This window comes from Mauremys reevesii, linkage group 22, assembly GCF_016161935.1.
Source record: "Mauremys reevesii isolate NIE-2019 linkage group 22, ASM1616193v1, whole genome shotgun sequence".
Classification (NCBI taxonomy): domain Eukaryota; kingdom Metazoa; phylum Chordata; order Testudines; family Geoemydidae; genus Mauremys; species Mauremys reevesii.
In genome coordinates, this window is record NC_052644.1 from 24,879,590 (window position 1) to 24,899,591 (window position 20,002).

General features: G+C 70.3%; 1 protein-coding gene across 1 annotated transcript in view; it reads left to right on the plus strand.

Annotated features, from left to right (window-relative positions):
- The window catches only part of PLXNA3 (plexin A3), a 40,146-nt gene extending 25,913 nt beyond the window's left edge, over positions 1-14,233 (plus strand). Inside the window, 7 exon segments of the mRNA XM_039510747.1 lie at positions 5,670-5,773; positions 7,393-7,489; positions 8,218-8,405; positions 8,483-8,652; positions 9,733-9,945; positions 11,867-12,015; positions 13,358-14,233. Of these exon segments, the coding sequence (XP_039366681.1) occupies positions 5,670-5,773; positions 7,393-7,489; positions 8,218-8,405; positions 8,483-8,652; positions 9,733-9,945; positions 11,867-12,015; positions 13,358-13,761 (1,325 nt within the window). The 3' untranslated portion in view covers positions 13,762-14,233.
- The last annotated feature ends 5,769 nt before the right edge of the window (positions 14,234-20,002 follow it).

The following is a 20,002-nucleotide window of genomic DNA, read 5'->3' on the forward strand; positions in this document are numbered from 1 at the left end:
GCCGACGACACGGAGCTGGGTACGGGGGAGATGGGGGGATACCGGGGGGTCCCCTATTCCCAGCGCCCCCGGGCCGACGACACGGAGCTGGGTACGGGGGAGATGGGGGGGTACCGGGGGGTCCCCTATTCCCAGCGCCCCCAGGCCGACGACACGGAGCTGGGTACGGGGGAGATGGGGGGTACAGGGGCGTCCCCTATTCCCAGCGCCCCCGGGCCGACGACACGGAGCTGGGTACGGGGGAGATGGGGGTACAGGGGTCCCTATTCCCAGCGCCCCAGGGCCGACGACACGGAGCTGGGTACGGGGGAGATGGGGTACCGGGGTCCCTATTCCCAGCGCCCGGGCCGGCGACACGGAGCTGGGTACGGGGAGATGGGGATACCGGGGTCCCTCTTCCCAGCGCCCCCGGGCCGACGACACGGAGCTGGGTACGGGGGAGATGGGGGGGTACAGGGCGGTCCCCTATTCCCAGCGCCCCCGGGCCGACGACACGGAGCTGGGTACGGGGGAGATGGGGGGTACAGGGGGGTCCCCTATTCCCAGCGCCCCCAGGCCGACGACACGGAGCTGGGTACGGGGGAGATGGGGGGTACAGGGGGTCCCTATTCCCAGCGCCCGGGCCGACGACACGGAGCTGGGTGCGGGGAGATGGGGTACCGGGGTCCCTATTCCCAGCGCCCGGGCCGACGACACGGAGCTGGGTGCGGGGAGATGGGGTACTGGGTCCCCTATTCCCAGCGCCCGGGCGGCGACACGGAGCTGGTTACGGGGGAGATGGGGGGATACCGGGGGGTCCCCTATTCCCAGCGCCCCCGGGCCGACGACACGGAGCTGGGTACGGGGGAGATGGGGGGTACAGGGGGGTCCCCTATTCCCAGCGCCCCCGGGCCGACGACACGGAGCTGGGTGCACGGGGAGATGGGGGTACAGGGGTCCCCTATTCCCAGCGCCCCCGGGCCGACGACACGGAGCTGGGTACGGGGGAGATGGGGGGATACCGGGGGGTCCCCTATTCCCAGCGCCCCCGGGCCGACGACACGGAGCTGGGTACGGGGGAGATGGGGGGTACAGGGGGGGTCCCCTTTTCCCAGCGCCCCCAGGCCGACGACGACTCGGAGCTGGGTACGGGGAGATGGGGTACCAGGGGTCCCTTGTTCCCAGCGCCCCAGGCCGACACGGAGATAGGGGTACCGGGGTCCCTTGTTCCCAGCGCCCGGCCGACGACACGGAGCTGGGCACGGGGAGATGGGGGTACTGGGGTCCTTGTTCCCAGCGCCCGGGCCAACGACACGGAGCTGGGTACGGGGAGATGGGGTACAGGGGTCCCCTATTCCCAGCGCCCCCAGGCCGACAACACAGAGCTGGGTACGGGGGAGATGGGGGGTACCAGGGGTCCCCGATTCCCCGCGCCCGGGCCGACAGGAGCTCGCTGCGGGGAGATGGGGGTACTGGGGTCCCTATTCCCAGCGCCCGGGCCGACACGGAGCTGGGTACGGGGAGATGGGGATACGGGGTCCCTATTCCCAGCGCCCGGGCCGACGACACGGAGCTGGGTGCGGGGAGATGGGGTACAGGGGTCCCTATTCCCAGCGCCCGGGCCGACGACACGGAGCTGGGCACGGGGAGATGGGGTACAGGGGGTCCCCTATTCCCAGCGCCCCCGGGCCGACGCCCCGGAGCTGGGTACGGGGGAGATGGGGGGGTACCGGGGGGTCCCCTATTCCCAGCGCCCCCGGGCCGACGACACGGAGCTGGGTACGGGGGAGATGGGGGGGTACCGGGGGGTCCCCTATTCCCAGCGCCCCCGGGCCGACGACACGGAGCTGGGTACGGGGGAGATGGGGGGATACCGGGGGGTCCCCTATTCCCAGTGCCCCCGGGCCGACGACACGGAGCTGGGTACGGGGGAGATGGGGGGGTACTGGGGGGTCCCCTATTCCCAGCGCCCCCGGGCCGACGACACGGAGCTGGGTACGGGGGAGATGGGGGGGTACAGGGGGGGTCCCTTTTTCCCAGCGCCCCCAGGCAGACGACACGGAGCTGGGCACGGGGAGATGGGGGTACTGGGGGGTCCCCTATTCCCAGCGCCCCCGGGCCGACGACACGGAGCTGGGTACGGGGGAGATGGGGGGGTACAGGGGGGTCCCCTATTCCCAGCGCCCCCGGGCCGACGACACGGAGCTGGGTACGGGGGAGATGGGGGGGTACCAGGGGGTCCCTTGTTCCCAGCGCCCCCAGGCCGATTACACGGAGATAGGGGGGTACCGGGGGGTCCCTTGTTCCCAGCGCCCGGCCGGCGACACGGAGCTGGGTACGGGGGAGATGGGGGGGTCCCTTGTTCCCAGCGCCCCCGGGCCAACGACACGGAGCTGGGTACGGGGGAGATGGGGGTACAGGGGTCCCTATTCCCAGCGCCCCAGGCCGACGACACGCAGCTGGGCACGGGGGAGAGGGGGGGGACCCGGGGGTCCCCTATTCCCAGCGCCCCCAGGCCGACGACACGGAGCTGGGTACGGGGGAGATGGGGGGGTACAGGGGGGTCCCCTATTCCCAGCGCCCCCAGGCCAATGACACGGAGATTGGTATGGGAGGTACGGGGGGTACAGGGGGTCCCTGTTCCCAGCACCCTGGGACGACACGGAGCTGGTACAGGGAGATGGGGTGGGTACTGGGGTCCCCTATTCCCAGCGCCCCCAGGCCGACACAAAGCTGGGTACGGGGGAGATGGGGGGTACAGGGGGGTCCCCTATTCCCAGCGCCCCCAGGCCGACGACACGGAGCTGGGTACGGGGGAGATGGGGGGTACCGGGGGGTCCACTATTACCAGCGCCCCCAGGCCGATGACACGGAGCTGGGTACGGGGAGATGGGGTACAGGGGTCCCCTAGTCCCAGCGCCCCCGGGCCGACGACACGGAGCTGGGTCCGGGGGAGATGGGGGGGTACCGGGGGGTCCCTTGTTCCCAGCGCCCCCGGGCCGATGACACGGAGCTGGGTACGGGGGAGATGGGGGGATAGCGGGGTCCCTATTCCCAGCACCCCGGGACGACGACACGGAGCTGGGCACGGGGAGATGGGGTACCAGGGGTCCCTATTCCCAGCGCCCAGGCCAATGACACGGAGATTGGTATGGGAGGTACGGGGTACAGGGTCCCTGTTCCCAGCACCCCTGGGACGACACGGAGCTGGTACAGGGGAGATGGGGGTGGGTACTGGGGGGTCCCCTATTCCCAGCGCCCCCAGGCCGACGACACGGAGCTGGGTACGGGGGAGATGGGGGGATACCGGGGGGTCCCTTGTTCCCAGCGCCCCCGGGCCGACGACACGGAGCTGGGTACGGGGGAGATGGGGGGGTACCGGGGGGTCCCCTGTTCCCAGCGCCCCCAGGCCGATTACACGGAGATAGGGGGGTCCCGGGGGGTCCCTTGTTCCCCGCGCCCCCGGGCCAACGACACGGAGCTGGGTACGGGGGCGATGGGGGGGGCCAGGGGGGTCCCCTATGCCCAGCGCCCCCAGGCCGACGACACGGAGCTGGGTACGGGGGAGATGGGGGGATACCGGGGGGTCCCCTATTCCCAGCGCCCCCAGGCCAACACAAAGCTGGGTACGGGGGAGATGGGGGGGTACCAGGGGTCCCCTATTCCCAGCGCCCCCGGGACGACGACACGGAGCTGGGTACGGGGGAGATGGGGGGGTACCAGGGGGTCCCCTATTCCCAGCGCCCCCAGGCCAATGACACGGAGATTGGTATGGGAGGTACGGGGGGTACAGGGGGTCCCTGTTCCCAGCACCCCTGGGCCGACACGGAGCTGGTACAGGGGAGATGGGGGTGGGTACCGGGGGGTCCCTTGTTCCCAGCGCCCCCAGGCCGACGACACGGAGCTGGGTACGGGGGAGATGGGGGGGTCCCGGGGGGTCCCGTGTTCCCAGCGCCCCCAGGCCGACGACACGGAGCTGGGTACGGGGGAGATGGGGGGGTACTGGGGGTCCCTTGTTCCCAGCGCCCCCAGGCCGAGTACACGGAGCTGGGTACGGGGAGATGGGGTACTGGGGTCCCTTGTTCCCAGCGCCCGGGCCGACGACACGGAGCTGGGTACAGGGCCCCCTATTCCCAGCGCCCCAGGCCGACCACACGGAGCTGGGTACGGGGGAGATGGGGGGGTACCAGGGGTCCCCTATTCCCACCGCCCCAAGCCGACGACACGGAGCTGGGTACGGGGGAGATGGGAGGTACCGGGGGTCCCCTATTCCCAGTGCCCCCGGGCCGACGACACGGAGCTGGGTACGGGGGAGATGGGGGGTACAGGGGCGTCCCCTATTCCCAGCGCCCCCAGGCCGACGACACGGAGCTGGGTACGGGGGAGATGGGGGGTACAGGGGGGTCCCCTATTCCCAGCGCCCCCAGGCCGACAACACGGAGCGGGGTACGGGGGAGATGGGTGGTACGGGGGGTCCCCTGTTCCCAGCGCCCCCGGGCCGACGACACGGAGCGGGGGACGGGGGAGATGGGGGGATACCGGGGGTCCCTATTCCCAGCGCCCCCGGGCCGACGACACGGAGCTGGGTACGGGGGAGATGGGGTACTGGGGTCCCTATTCCCAGCGCCCCCGGGACGACGACTCGGAGCTGGGTACGGGGGAGATGGGGGGTTACAGGGGGGTCCCCTATTCCCAGCGCCCCCGGGCCGACGACACGGAGCTGGGTATGGGGGAGATGGGGGGTACAGGGGGGTCCCCTATTCCCAGCGCCCCCAGGCCGACGACACGGAGCTGGGTACGGGGGAGATGGGGGGTACCGGGGGTCCCCTATTCCTAGCGCCCCCAGGCCGACGACACGGAGCTGGGTACGGGGGAGATGGGGGGTACAGGGGGGCCCCGAATACCCGCGCCCCCAGGCCGGCGACACGGAGCTGGGTGCACGGGGAGATGGGGGTACATGGGGTCCCCTATTCCCAGCGCCCGGGACGCGACACGGAGCTGGGTACGGGGGAGCTGGGGGTACAGGGGGGTCCCCTATTCCCAGCGCCCCCAGGCCGACGACACGGAGCTGGGTACGGGGGAGATGGGGGGTACAGGGGGGTCCCCTATTCCCAGCGCCCCCCGGCCGACGACACGGAGCTGGTACCGGGGAGATGGGGGGGTACCGGGGGTCCCTTGTTCTCAGCGCCCCCAGGCCGACGACATGGAGCTGGGTACGGGGGAGATGGGGGGGTACAGGGGGTCCCCTATTCCCAGCGCCCCCGGGCCGGCGACACGGAGCTGGGTACGGGGGAGATGGGGGGGGTACAGGGGGGTCCCCTATTCCCAGCGCCCCCGGGCCGATGACACGGAGCTGGGTACGGGGGAGATGGGGGGGTACAGGGGGTCCCCTATTCCCAGCGCCCCCAGGCTGACGACACGGAGCTGGGTACGGGGGAGATGGGGGGTACCGGGGGTCCCCTATTCCCAGCGCCCCCGGGCCGACGACACGGAGCTGAGAATGGGGGGGCACTGGGGAAGGGGTAATGGGGCTTTGGGGCCCAGAGGGGCGTGCGTTATGTAGGAGGCGCGAGGGGGGAGGCTCGGGGCACAAGGCTGTCTCAGGGGGGGCGGGGGGCAGGTGTTGCTGCCCAAGGGGTGTTTGATGGGGGTGGGGCTGTATTTGGGGGTCTGACACACCCTGTTCTCAGAGTGGCGCCAGGGCCGGTCGGGCCGAACCCTCCTACAGGACGAGGATGTGACAAGCCGCATTGAGGGCGACTGGAAACAGCTCAACACTCTGGGACACTACCAGGTGGGGCAGGGACCCCCAGAGCCCCCCACCTCCCTCCAGAGCCCCCTGTGGCTCCCTGCTCCCCATCCACACCTCCACTACCAGGTGGGGCAGGGACCCCCAGAGCCCCCCACCTCCCCCAGCCGCCCAGAGCCCCCCAGAGCCCCCTGTGGCTCTCTGCTCCCCATCCACACCTCAACTACCAGGTGGGGCAGGGACCCCAGAGCCCCCCACCTCCCCCAGAGCCCCTGTGGCTCCCTGCTCCCCATCCACACCTCAACTACCAGGTGGGGCAGGGACCCCAGAGCCCCCACCTCCCCAGGGCCCCTGTGGCTCCTGCTCTTCATCCACACCTCAACTACCAGGTGGGGCAGGGACCCCAGAGCCCCCCACCACCCACCAGAGCCCCTGTGGCTCCCTGCTCCCATCCACACCTCAACTACCAGGTGGGGCAGGGACCCCAGAGCCCCCACCTCCCCCAGGGCCCCTGTGGCTCCCGGCTCTTCATCCACACCTCAACTACCAGGTGGGGCAGGGACCCCCAGAGCCCCCACCTCCCCCAGAGCCCCTGTGGCCCCTGCTCCCATCCACACCTCAACTACCAGGTGGGGCAGGGACCCCACAGCCCCCACCTCCCCAGAGCCCCTGTGGCTCCCTGCTCCCCATCCACACCTCAACTACCAGGTGGGGCAGGGACCCCAGAGCCCCAGAGCTCCTGCCCCCATCCACACCTCAACTACCAGGTGGGGCAGGGACCCCAGAGCCCCCACCTCCCCAGCCGCCCAGAGCCCCCAGAGCTCCCTGCCCCCATCCACACCTCAACTACCAGGTGGGGCAGGGACCCCAGAGCCCCCACCTCCCCCAGAGCCCCTGTGGCTCCCTGCCCCCATCCACACCTCAACTACCAGGTGGGGCAGGGACGCCCAGAGCCCCCACCTCCCCAGCCGGCCAGAGCCCCCAGAGCCCCTGTGGCTCCCTGCTCCCCATCCACACCTCAACTACCAGGTGGGGCAGGGACCCCCACAGCCCCCCACCTCCCCCAGCCGCCCAGAGCCCCCCAGAGCCCCCTGTGGCTCTCTGCTCCCCATCCACACCTCAACTACCCGATGGGGCAGGGACGCCCAGAGCCCCCACCTCCCCAGCCGGCCAGAGCCCCCAGAGCCCCCTGTGGCTCCCTGCCCCCATCCACACCTCAACTACCAGGTGGGGCAGGGACCCCAGAGCCCCCACCTCCCCCAGCCGCCCAGAGCCCCCAGAGCCCCTGCTCCCCATCCACACCTCAACTACCAGGTGGGGCAGGGACCCCAGAGCCCCCACCTCCCCAGCCGCCCAGAGCCCCCTGTGGCTTCCTGCTCCCCATCCACACCTCAACTACCAGGTGGGGCAGGGACCCCCAGAGCCTCCCAGAGCCCCTGCTCCCCCCCCATCCACAATGTGTCAGTGCGCTAGGTCCCAACCACGTGGGACAGGCCCCCACATAGGGCCCCGTCACTGCCCCCCCATGGCCCTACACCTGCATTCCTACCCCACACCCTGCCAGGAATTGCAGCAGCGCACTGGGGCAGGCACCCCCCCATATTGTTCCTGGACAGTCCCCCATGGCCCTCCCCCGCCCCCCTCACCTGCTGCCTCTCCCCCAGGTGACTGATGGCTCCAAGGTGGCCCTGACACCCCGGCAGGTCTCGGGGTGCAACCTGCCCAACTCCTGCACCTTCAGCCACTCACTGAGCCGCTACGGTAAGGCCCCCTGGATCCCCCAAGAGACCCACCCATTCCCCTCCTGCCCCACAGAGACACCTCCCCCCAGCCTGACAGGGGGCCTGTGCTGCCCTTAGGGTGACCAGACAGCAAGTCCGAAAAATCGGGACGGGAGTGGGGGGTAATAGGAGCCTATATAAGAAAAAGACCCAAAACCGGGACTGTCCCTATAAAATCAAGACATCTGGTCACCCCAGCTGCCCTCGAGTGACATGGCATTGTGGGCAGGGCCGGCTCCAGACCCCAGCGGGCGCTTGGGGCGGCAGGCGGCTCCGGTGGACCTTGCACAGACGTGCCTGCGGAGGGTCCGCTGGTCCCGCCGCTCCGGTGGAGCATCCGCGGGCACGTCTGTGGGAGGTGCACCGGAGCCGCGGGACCGGCACCGCCAGAGCGCCCCCCGCGCCGTGCAGCCGTGCTTGGGGCGGCGGAAATCCTAGAGCCGCCCCTGGTTGTGGGAGGGTGGGGCTGGGACTTGGGGAGCTGCAGGGATGTCTGCCCCCCACATCCCAGACACCTTGTTCAGCCCCTGCCCCCCGAGCCCCCCTTGATCCCCCCAGCCCCGTATCCCATCCAGACCGGGTGGGGGGAGTAGTCAACATGGCCTCCCCCCTGCTGCTGGGTGGGCAGGGAGGGGGAGCAAGGGGCTCTGGGCTGGGCAATGGACTTGGGGCTCCGACACCTCCCCACGACCCGTCCCCCCGCCCCAGAGAGCCTCCTGCGGCCATCCAGCAGCCCCGACAGCCTGCGCTCCCGCGCCCCCATGCTGAGCCCCGAGCGCGACGGGGGCACCCGGCTCTGGCACCTCGTCCGCAGCCACGACCCGCTGGGCGACCCCAAGGAGGGGGGCAGCAAGATGGTGTCGGAAATCTACCTCACCCGGCTCCTGGCCACCAAGGTACGGGGGGTGCTGGGGCGGGGGGCGGGGGGGCGGGGGGGGCCGCGTGTGGCCAGTCTGACCCCCGGCGCCCCCAGGGCACGCTGCAGAAGTTCGTGGACGACCTGTTCGAGACGCTGTTCAGCACGGCCCACCGGGCCAGCGCCCTGCCGCTGCCCATCAAGTACATGTTCGACTTCCTGGACGAGCAGGCGGATCGGCGCCAGATCAGCGACCCCGACGTGCGGCACACCTGGAAGAGCAACTGGTGAGACCCCCGAGGGGCTGGGTGATGGGATCGGGGGGCTGGGGGGGCCCTGCCCCCACCTGCCACTGCGGCGCTGGGTGAGGGATCGGGGCTGGGGTCCCGGGGCTGGGGTCCCGGGGCCCTGCCCCCGCCGGCCCCTGCGGCGCTGGGTGTGGGGATCGGGGGGCTGGGGGGGCCCTGCCCCCGCCTGCCCCTGCGGCTCTGGGTGATGGGATCGGGGGGGGGGGGGGCCCGGGGGGGCCCTGCCCCCGCCTGCCCCTGCGGTTCTGGGTGATGGGATCCGGGTGTTGGGGGGCCGTGGGGCTGGGGTCCCGGGGTCTCTGGCACTCTCTGACCCCTGCCCCAGCCTGCCCCTGCGGTTCTGGGTGAACGTGATCAGGGTGTTGGGGGCCGTGGGGGGCAGGGGTCCTGGGGGTCTCTGGCACGCTCTGACCCCTGCCCCCCCCAGCCTGCCCCGGCGGGTCTGGGTGAACGGGATCAGGGTGTTGGGGGCCGTGGGGGTCCCGGGGGTCTCTGGCACTCTCTGACCCTGCCCCCAGCCTGCCCCTGCGGTTCTGGGTGAACGTGATCAGGGTGTTGGGGGGCCGTGGGGGCGGGGGTCCTGGGGTCTCTGGCACTCTCTGACCCCTGCCCCCAGCCTGCCCCTGCGGTTCTGGGTGAACGTGATCAGGTGTTGGGGGCCGTGGGGGCTGGGGTCCCAGGGGCCCAAGGGGGTCTCTGGCACTCTCTGACCCCTGCCCCCCCAGCCTGCCCCTGCGGTTCTGGGTGAACGTGATCAGGGTGTTGGGGGGCCGTGGGGGGGGCTGGGGGTCCCGGGGGGGTTCCAGGGGGTCTCTGGCTCTCTCTGACCCCTGCCCCCCCAGCCTGCCCCTGCGGTTCTGGGTGAACGTGATCAGGGTGTTGGGGGGCCGTGGGGGGGTCCCGGGGGGGTCCCAGGGGGTCTCTGGCTCTCTCTGACCCCTGCCCCCCCCAGCCTGCCCCTGCGGTTCTGGGTGAACGTGATCAGGGTGTTGGGGGGCCGTGGGGGGTCCCGGGGGGGTCCCAGGGGGTCTCTGGCACTCTCTGACCCTGCCCCCCCAGCCTGCCCCTGCGGTTCTGGGTGAACGTGATCAAGAACCCGCAGTTCGTCTTCGACGTGCACAAGAGCAGCATCACGGACGCGTGTCTCTCTGTGGTGGCCCAGACGTTCATGGACTCGTGTTCCACGTCGCCCCAGCGCCTGGGCAAGGACTCGCCCTCCACCAAACTGCTCTACGCCAAGGACCTGCCCGGCTACCGCGGCTGGGTGGAGCGGTGAGGGGGGGGGCAGGGAGAGCTGGGGAGAGTGGGGGGCAGGGGCGGGGCTGGGATGCGCTGGGGGTGGGGGGAGTGGGCGACGCAGGGGGCTCCCTGATGGGGAGAAGCGGGGAGGGCATCAGGATACACGGGTTGGGGGTAGAAGGGTAATGGGGCCATGGGGGAGGGCAGCAGGATGCAGGGGATAGGAGGGTAATGGGGAGCAGTGGGAGGGCGCCGGGATGCAGGGGTAGGAGGGGTAATGGGGTTGTGGGGAAGTGGGGAGGGCAGCGGGACGTGGGGAGGATAGGAGGGTAATGGGGTCGTGGGGAGGGCAGCGGGATGCAGGGGTAGAAGGGTAATGGGGTCATGGGGAAGTGGGGAGGGCAGTGGGATGTGGGGAGGATAGGAGGGGTAATGGGGAGCAGTGTGGGGAGGGCAGCGGGATGCAGGGGTAGAAGGGGGTAATGGGGTCATGGGGGAGGGCAGCAGGATGCAGGGGTAGGAGGGTAATGGGGTCGTGGGGGAGGGGCAGCAGGATGCAGGGGTAGGAGGGTAATGGGGTCGTGGGGAGGGGCAGCGGGATGCAGGGGTAGGAGGGTAATGGGGAGCAGTGTGGGAGGGGCAGCGGGATGCAGGGGTAGGAGGGTAATGGGGCCATGGGGAGGGCAGCAGGATGCAGGGGTAGGAGGGTAATGGGGTCGTGGGGAGGGCAGCAGGATGCAGGGGTAGAAGGGTAATGGGGTCATGGGGAAGTGGGGAGGGGCAGCGGGATGTGGGGAGGATAGGAGGGGTAATGGGAGCAGTGTGGGGAGGGGCAGCGGGATGCAGGGGTAGGAGGGGTAATGGGGTCGTGGGGAGGGGCAGCAGGATGCAGGGGTAGGAGGGGTAATGGGGTCGTGGGGGAGGGCAGCAGGATGCAGGGGTAGGAGGGTAATGGGGTCGTGGGGAAGTGGGGAGGGCAGCGGGACGTGGGGAGGGGATAGGAGGGTAATGGGGTCGTGGGGAGGGGCAGCAGGATGCAGGGGTAGGAGGGGTAATGGGGTCGTGGGGAAGTGGGGAGGGCAGCGGGATGTGGGGAGGATAGGAGGGGTAATGGGAGCAGTGGGGAGGGGCGCCAGGATGTAGGGGTAGAAGGGTAATGGGGCCGTGGGGAGGCGCTGGGATGTAGGGGTAGAAGGGTAATGGGGCCATGGGGGAGGGCAGCGGGATGCAGGGGTAGAAGGGTAATGGGGTCGTGGGGAAGTGGGGAGGGCAGCGGGATGTGGGGAGGGGATAGGAGGGGTAATGGGGAGCAGTGGGAGGGGCGCCGGGATGTAGGGGTAGAAGGGTAATGGGGCCGTGGGAGGGCGCTGGGATGTAGGGGTAGAAGGGGTAATGGGGCCATGGGGAGGGGCAGCGGGATGCAGGGGTAGGAGGGTAATGGGGTCGTGGGGAAGTGGGGAGGGCGCTGGGATGTGGGGGAGGATAGGAGGGGTAATGGGGTCGTGGGGAGGGCAGCAGGATGCGGGGGTAGGAGGGGTAATGGGGAGCACTGGGGAGGGGCAGCAGGATGCAGGGGTAGGAGGGGTAATGGGGTTGTGGGGAAGTGGGGAGGGGCAGCGGGATGTGGGGAGGATAGGAGGGTAATGGGGTCGTGGGGGAGGGCAGCAGGATGCGGGGGTAGGAGGGGTAATGGGGAGCACTGGGGAGGGCAGCAGGATGCAGGGGTAGGAGGGGTAATGGGGTCGTGGGGAAGTGGGGAGGGCAGCGGGATGTGGGGGAGGATAGGAGGGGTAATGGGGAGCAGTGTGGGGAGGGGCAGCGGGATGCAGGGGGTAGAAGGGGTAATGGGGCCGTGGGGGGAGGGGCGCCGGGATGTAGGGGGTAGAAGGGGTAATGGGGTCATGAGGGGCAGTGGGGGGAGGTGACCTTGCCCCCCTCACCCTCTGCCCCCCAGGTACTACCGGGACATTGCCAGGATGGCGCCCATCAGTGACCAGGACATGGACGCCTACCTGGGGGAGCAGTCGCGGCTCCACGCTGGGGAGTTCAACACACTGGGGGCGCTGGGGAGCTCTACCAGTACGTGGGCGCTACCGCCAGGAGGTGAGCCCCCGCTGCCCCCATCCCACCAACCCCCGGCGCCGGGGAGCCCCCTGCTCCCCACCCCTGAACCCCACCGTGCCCCTCGCCAGCCCTGCCCCGCCCCTGATCTCCCCAGTCCCACCAACCCCGGCGCCGGGCGAGCCCCTCGCTCCCACCCCTGAACCCCACCGTGCCCCTCGCCAGCCCTGCCCCGCCCCTGATCTCCCCAGTCCCACCAACCGCCCGGCGCCGGCGAGCCCCTCGCTCCCCACCCCTGAACCCCACCGTGCCCCTCGCCAGCCCTGCCCCGCCCCTGATCTCCCCAGTCCCACCAACCCCGGCGCCGGGCGAGCCCCCCCCTCGCTCCCCACCCCCTGAACCCCACCGTGCCCCCTCGCCAGCCCTGCCCCCGCCCCCCTGATCTCCCCAGTCCCACCAACCCCCCCGGCGCCGGGCGAGCCCCCTCGCTCCGCACCCCTGAACCCCACCGTGCCCCTCGCCAGCCCTGCCCCGCCCCTGATCTCCCCAGTCCCACCAACCCCGGCGCCGGGCGAGCCCCCTTGCTCCCCACCCCTGAACCCCACCGTGCCCCGCCAGCCCTGCTCCCGCCCCTGATCTCCCCAGTCCCACCAACCCCCGGCGCCGGGCGAGCCCCCACGCTGCCCCCAGTCCCACCAACCCCGCCCGGCGCCGGGGAGCCCCATGCTGCCCCCATCCCACCAACCCCGCCCGGCGCCGGGCGAGCCTCCCCTCGCTCCCACCCCTGAACCCCACCGTGCCCCTCGCCAGCCCTGCCCCGCCCCTGATCTCCCCAGTCCCACCAACCCCGGCGCCGGGCGAGCCCCCTCGCTCCCCACCCCTGAACCCCACCGTGCCCCTCGCCAGCCCTGCCCCGCCCCTGATCTCCCCAGTCCCACCAACCCCGGCGCCGGGCGAGCCCCCTTGCTCCCCACCCCTGAACCCCACCGTGCCCCTCGCCAGCCCTGCTCCCGCCCCTGATCTCCCCAGTCCCACCAACCCCGGCGCCGGGCGAGCCCCACGCTGCCCCCAGTCCCACCAACCCCGCCCGGCGCCGGGGGAGCCCCCACGCTGCCCCCATCCCACCAACCCCGCTCGGCGCTGGGAGCCCCCGCCCGCTGCCCCCAGTCCCACCAACCCCGCCCGGCGCTGGGAGCCCCACGCTGCCCCCGCCCGGCGCAGGGGAGCCCCGCCTGCTGCCCCCGCCTGGCGCAGGGGAGCCCCGCCCGCTGCCCCCGCCCGGTGCCGGGGGAGCCCGCCCTGCTGCCCCCCCGCCCGGCGCAGGGGGAGCTCTGCCAGTACGTGGGGCAGGAGCTGAGACCCCCTGGGTGCCCCTCGCCCACAGGTGCTGACGGCGCTGGAGCGGGACGGGAGCTGCCGGAAGCAGCGGCTGCGCCAGCGGCTGGAGCAGGTCATCGCCTTGGTCTCCACCAACAGCTGAGGGGGGCTGGCCCCACGGCCAGCCAGTGCGACCTTCGACCTCCTCCGGGACCACGGGACCTTCGACTCCTGGCTCAGGGGCAGGCTGACTTTTGGGGGGCAGCGGCTCTGGGTGGGAGCGTCCCCCCAATGCCACCGGGACCTGGCCTCGTAGCAATAACCCAGAGGGGCTGCTGGTGGCGAAGTGGGGGGTGCGACGGGGGGGCAGGGCTGGGGGGCGGATCTGGCTGGGCTGGAGAAATGTCCCCCACTTTCACCCCAATACTGGACCCCCACCCCAAAACTGTACAGCCCCCCAGTACTGTATGACTCCCTCCCCCAGCCCCCCAATGCACCCCCAGCCCAGCAGCTGAAAGGAGCCTCCCACCTCCCCCCTGTACAGCCCCCCCAAATAGCTGGTGGAACTTGCCTCTTGTTTTGGTGACAGTGACAATGGGAATTGGAGGGACCCCTCTCCTCAGCCCTTCCCTCCGGCACCCCCTTCTCCTAGGGACTCCCCTCCCCAGCCCCCCAGCACCCCCTTTCCCGGCGACGTGGTGCCTTAATTACTGAATAATTTATTGCGTCTCGGGGGTTCGGTGTAAATTTAGTCCCAGGTGTAAGAAATTTCAGTGTAACCCCCCCGATATCTGTGTAAATAGTCATACTGCATGTGGGCGCGGGGAGGGGGGGCCTGGCTCCCCCCTGAGATTTGGGGGAAGCAGGACAGACCCCTTCCCTCGCTCCCACGCAGCTGTTTTCTCTGTTCATTTTATAATTAACTTTTCTTTTGCTAATTAAAGTGCTGGAAAAAAAACAACCGCCCCCAACTGGGCCATTGTGTTGGGGGGGGCTCATATACCATGGTGGGGGCCGCATAGAGCCCCTCCCCCGACCGAGCTTGGGGTGTCCCCGTCAGGCCGGGCCCCGCACGGACCCCCCCCGACAGAGCTCGGGGTGTCCCCGTCACGCTGGGCCCCGCACGGACCCCCCACCCCCCCCGACAGAGCTCGGGGTGTCCCCGTCAGGCCGGGCCCCGCACGGACCCCCCCCCGACAGAGCTCGGGGTGTCCCCGTCACGCCGGGCCCCGCACGGACCCCCCCCACAGAGCTCGGGGTGTCCCCGTCAGGCCGGGCCCCACACAGACCCCCGACAGAGCTCGGGTGTCCCGTCAGGCCGGACCCCACACAGACCCCACAGAGCTCGGGTGTCCCGTCACGCCGGGCCCGCACGGACCCCGACAGAGCTCGGGTGTCCCGTCACGCCGGGCCCGCACGGACCCCGACAGAGCTCGGGTGTCCCCTCACACGCCGGGCCCGCACGGACCCCACAGAGCTCGGGTGTCCCGTCACGCCGGGCCCCGCACGGACCCCCCCGACAGAGCTCGGGGTGTCCCTGTCAGGCCGGGCCCCGCACGGACCCCCCCACAGAGCTCGGGGTGTCCCCGTCAGGCTGGGCCCCACACAGACCTCCCCCACAGAGCTCGGGGTGTCCCCGTCAGGCCGGGCCCCACACAGACCCCCCCCCCACAGAGCTCGGGGTGTCCCCGTCAGGCCGGGCCACACACAGACCCCCCCCCCCCACAGAGCTCGGGGTGTCCCCGTCACGCCGGGCCCCACAGAGCTCGGGGTGTCCCCGTCAGGCCGGGCCCCGCACGGACCCCCCCCCGACAGAGCGCCGGGTGTCCCCGTCACGCCGGGCCCCGCACGGACCCCCCCGACAGAGCTCGGGGTGTCCCCGTCACGCCGGGCCCCGCACGGACCCCCCCACAGAGCTCGGGGTGTCCCCGTCACGCCGGGCCCCGCACGGACCCCCCCCGACCGAGCTCGGGGTGTCCCCGTCACGCCGGGCCCCGCACGGCCCCCCCCCGACCGAGCGCGGGGTGTCCCCGGCAGGCCGGGCCCGCACGACCCCGACAGAGCTCGGGGTGTCCCCGTAACGCCGGGCCCCGCACGGACCCCCCCCGACCGAGCTCGGGGTGTCCCCGTCAGGCCGGGCCCCGCACGGACCCCCCCCACAGAGCTCGGGGTGTCCCCGTCAGGCCGGGCCCCACACAGAGCTCGGGGTGTCCCCGTCACGCCGGGCCCCGCACGGACCCCCCCCCACAGAGCTCGGGGTGTCCCCGTCAGGCCGGGCCCCGCACGGACCCCCCCCCCCCACAGAGCAGGGCTGGGGGGGCGAGTTCTAACACCAAACGCCAGCATACGAGGCTGCTGTTTGAATCTGACTGAACCGTGATGCTCAACAATCCAGTGGAACTTCCCGCCACTGGACAGCAGGAAAAGCTGATGGCAGAACGGGCTTTGGGCCCCGGATTCGAGGGCTTCCCCAATAATACTGCTGAGGCCGGGAAGAGGGGCAGGTTCCCTCCCGGGGGGGAGCTTCTTGCTGGTGCTGGTGCTGGAGCCGGGATGGCTCAGGGCGCAGATTTTGCTCTGCCTCTGCTGGGACGGGAGGGATTTGGGGCTCGTGCCCGGCCCCGCTCTGGTATCTGCCTCAGAAGCGGGTGGGGGCAGGATGGAGGGAGGTGAAAGATGTTGTGGTGCCAGCTGGATGAATAAGTGATGGGCCCTTCAGTTCTGGGTGGGGAGGGGCACCCATTCCCCTCACTCCCGACCCGCAGCCCCTGCCAGCCCAACCCTGCCCCCCAGCTCTGCCAGTGCCCCTCACTCCCGACCCGCAGCCCCTGCCAGCCCAGCCCTGCCCCCCAGCTCTGCCAGTGCCCCTCACTCCCGACCCGCAGCCCCTGCCAGCCCAGCCCTGGGCTCCCCCCAGCTCTGCCGGTGTCCCTCACTCCTGACCCGCAGCCCCTGCTAGCCCAGCCCTGGGCTCCCCCCAGCTCTGCCAGTGCCCCTCACTCCCGACCCGCAGCCCCTGCCAGCCCTGCCCCCGCCAGCTCTGCCAGTGCCCCTCACTCCCGACCCGCAGCCCCTGCCAGCCCAGCCCTGGGCTCCCCCCAGCTCTGCCAGTGACTCACTCTCCCGACCCACAGCCCCGCCCTGAGCTCCCCCTGGAGCTTGCACCATCTGTGCCTGTGGATTTTTAAGTATTCATCTGCTCTCTGGCCCAGCAACTGATGGGACGTTAATGGACAGAGATGGGGGAGGGGGAGCTCCCCTGGGACCCCCACACACCTGTCAGCTGCAGCTGGAGCCAGCTAACCAGGCCCCTGCTAAGCAGGGAAAGCCCAGTTTACAGTTTGGATGGGAGACCAGGCAGCACAGCACCCCCTGCTGCCCAGCCCTGCCTTTCAGGGGAGCGCGTCCCCTGCCCAGCACCCCATTCCCTGCCCCATGGCGCCCCCCACAGGCCCCAGTCCTGACTTCCAGGGTAGAGCACCCCCTGCCCACCCTCGCCAGAGCCCTCCCTTGGTGTTCCCCACCCCCCAGCGCTAACGGCCTCGTAAAGGCATTTTTAACGTTCCAGTCTCAAAAAAAAAAAACCCTGTGGGAACAAGTGGCGGAGCCATAAATCCATGGCAAGGGGATGGGGAGGAACCAAGTTAGTGTGGGGCCAGGCAGGGCCGGAACAGGTAGCTGGGTGGTGCCAAACAACCCCTCCTCCCAGGAAAACAGAAATTGGGGCCGGGGGAGGGTCCTTGGCTCAGTGCCAGGATCCTATAAGGAGGAGAGGGACCTACCCCACAATGGGGGAACATGTGTGGGGAGAGCTGGGCAGGGGTGATGGGTTCAGGCCTGGCTGGCTCAGGGGGGCTGGGAATGGGGAACCAGGGCCTTTCTCCCCTAGGACGGCGGCTCAGCTCTGGCCCCAGCAACGCTTCTGGTTCCCAGCTCAGCCTGGCATGGGGCCAGCTGCCCTGTTCATTAGCCCCCTCACCTGGCCAGACCCCAGACCCATTAATAACGGCTCCAGCATTGTTAATGTTGCCCTGCCTGAGCCATGCCAAGGCCCCAGCTAATAACACAACCTTGGGGCCTGGGGAGGAGCCAGGACTCCTGGGTTCTCACCCTGGCTCTGGGACGGGAGTGGAGTCTGGTGGGGTGGAGCTGGGAGCCAGGACTCAAGGCTGCCGGGGGGGGGGCAGGCAAGTGGGGCAATTTGCCCCAGGCCCCGGGCCCTGCAGGGGCCCCCATGAGAGTTTTTGGTGGGTCTTCGGCGGCTGGTCCTTCAGTGCCGCCGAACGCACCCGAAGTGAGTGAAGGACCCGCTGCCAAAGACCCAGAGCTGCTTCCGTTCTGGGACTTAGGTGGCAATTCGGCAGCCGGTCCTTCACTGGCTCTGGAACCCACCGCTGAAGTGCCCCGAAGACCCGGAGCGGAAGGACCCCTGCTGCCAAAGACCCCAGCCCCCCTGAATTCTCTGGGTGGTCCTGACAGGACTCCTGGGTTCTCTCCCTGGCTCTGGGGGGAAGTGGAGGTTTACTGGGTTGCAGTTGGGGGGGCTGGGTTAATACCTCAGCCCCAAGTGCCTCAGTTTCCCCGGTGAGGGGGGGTGGTGCAGCCCCTCCCCCCACGCTCATTAAGGCAGGACCAGCACTGTGATGTCACACGCTGCAGCCGAAATGCTGAGCACAGTTGTGGGTCCTTCTTTAGCAGTCCAGGGGCTGTTGGATTGGTGGCTCGGGGGGCTCAGGGGTGAGGCATGTCCATCCCCACCCCCAGGATGTACCGCTTGCCTGCAGGCAAACCTCAGCCATGGTCCAGACCCATCCCTGGCTCGTCTCCCCCCACACACACTGCCCCATAAATCTCCCCTGACGTGGATGGGGGAGGGGAGATGGTGGTGGCAAGCTCAGGCCCCGGCTCATAAAGATTAATTATGATCCACAGGGCTTTTAGCACATTAATCGCTTGATGCACAGTGACACGAGGCTGGCTGAGCCGAGGGGGTGGGGCGGAAGCTGGGAGCCAGGACTCCTGGGTTCTCTCTCAGCTCTGGGAGAGGAGTGGGGGCTGGTGGGTTAGAGGAGGGGGGCTGGGAGCCAGGACTCCTGGGTTCTCCCCTCAGCTCTGGGAGGGGAGGGGGGCTGGTGGGTTAGAGCAGAGGGGGCTGGGAGCCAGGACTCGTGGGTTCTGCCCCAGCTCGGGGAGGGGAGGGGGGCTGGTGGGTTAGAGCAGGGGGAGCTGGGAGCCTGGACGCCTGGGTTCTCTCCCCGGCTCTGGGAGGAGGAGGAGGAGGGGGCTGGTGGGTTAGAGCAGGGGCTGGGAGCCAGGACTCGTGGGTTCTGCCCCAGCTTTGGGAGGAGGGGCTGGGAGCCAGGACTCCTGGGTTCTCTCCCAGCTCTGGGAGGAGGGGAGGAGGGGGCTGGTGGGTTAGAGCAGGGAGGGCTGGGAGCCAGGACTCCTGGGTTCTCTCCCAGCTCTGGGAGGGGAGGGGGCTGGGAGCCAGGACTCCTGGGTTCTCTCCCAGCTCGGGGAGGGGAGGGGGCTGGGAGCCCGGACTCCTGGGTTCTCTCCCAGCTCGGGGCTGGGGAGGGGGCTGGGAGCCAGGACTCGTGGGTTCTCACCCAGCTGTGGGAGGGGCGGGGGCTGGGAGCCAGGACTCCTGGGTGCTCCCCCGGCTCGGGGGCTGGGGGTTAGAGCGGGGGCTGGGAGCCAGGACTCCTGGGTTCTGCCCCGGCTCTGGGAGGGGAGGGGGCTGGGAGCCAGGACTCCTGGGTTCTCTCCCAGCTCTGGGAGGGGAGGGGAGGGGGCTGGGAGCCAGGACTCCTGGGTTCTCCCCCGGCTCTGGGAGGGGAGGGGGCTGGGAGCCAGGACTCCTGGGTTCTCTCCCAGCTCTGGGAGGGGAGGGGGCTGGGAGCCAGGACTCCTGGGTTCTCTCCCAGCTCTGGGAGGGGAGTGGGAGCTGGTGGTTAGAGCCGGGGGCTGGGAGCCAGGACTCCTGGGTTCTCTCCCAGCTCTGGGAGGGGAGCGGGAGCTGGTGGGTTAGAGCAGGGGGGGCTGGGAGCCAGGACTCCTGGGTTCTGCCCCGGCTCTGGGAGGGGAGGGGGCTGGGAACCAGGACTCCTGGGTTCTCTCCCAGCTCTGGGAGGGGAGGGGAGGGGGCTGGGAGCCAGGACTCCTGGGTTCTCCCCCGGCTCGGGGGGGCTGGGGGGTTAGAGCGGGGGGGTCGCTGTTTATACCAGGACCCAGCAGGTCACACCTGGGTTCACACACCAGGGGCTGACGACCCAGCAGGATTTGAAGCGCCCCAGAGCCTCGCCCCAGCTTCTGGGCTGGGGGCCGGGCCCAGCGTCTCCGGGCTGATATGGCAGGACAGCGCCCTCTGCTGGGCACAACGCTGCTCAGTGGTGGTGGAACAAGGGGCTCAGAGCCCCACCCCATGTCTATAGGAGAAATACATTTATGCACCCAGAGCTGGGAGAGAACCCAGGCGTCCGGCTCCCAGCACCGCCCCACCCCCGGCTCTAAGGGAGAGAACCCAGGCGTCCGGCTCCCAGCACCGCCCCCCCCCCCACGCTCTAAGGGAGAGAACCCAGGCGTCCGGCTCCCAGCACCGCCCCCCCCCCGGCTCTAAGGGAGAGAACCCAGGAGTCCGGCTCCCACCATCGCCCCCCCCCCCGGCTCTAAGGGAGAGAACCCAGGCGTCCGGCTCCCAGCACACCCCCCC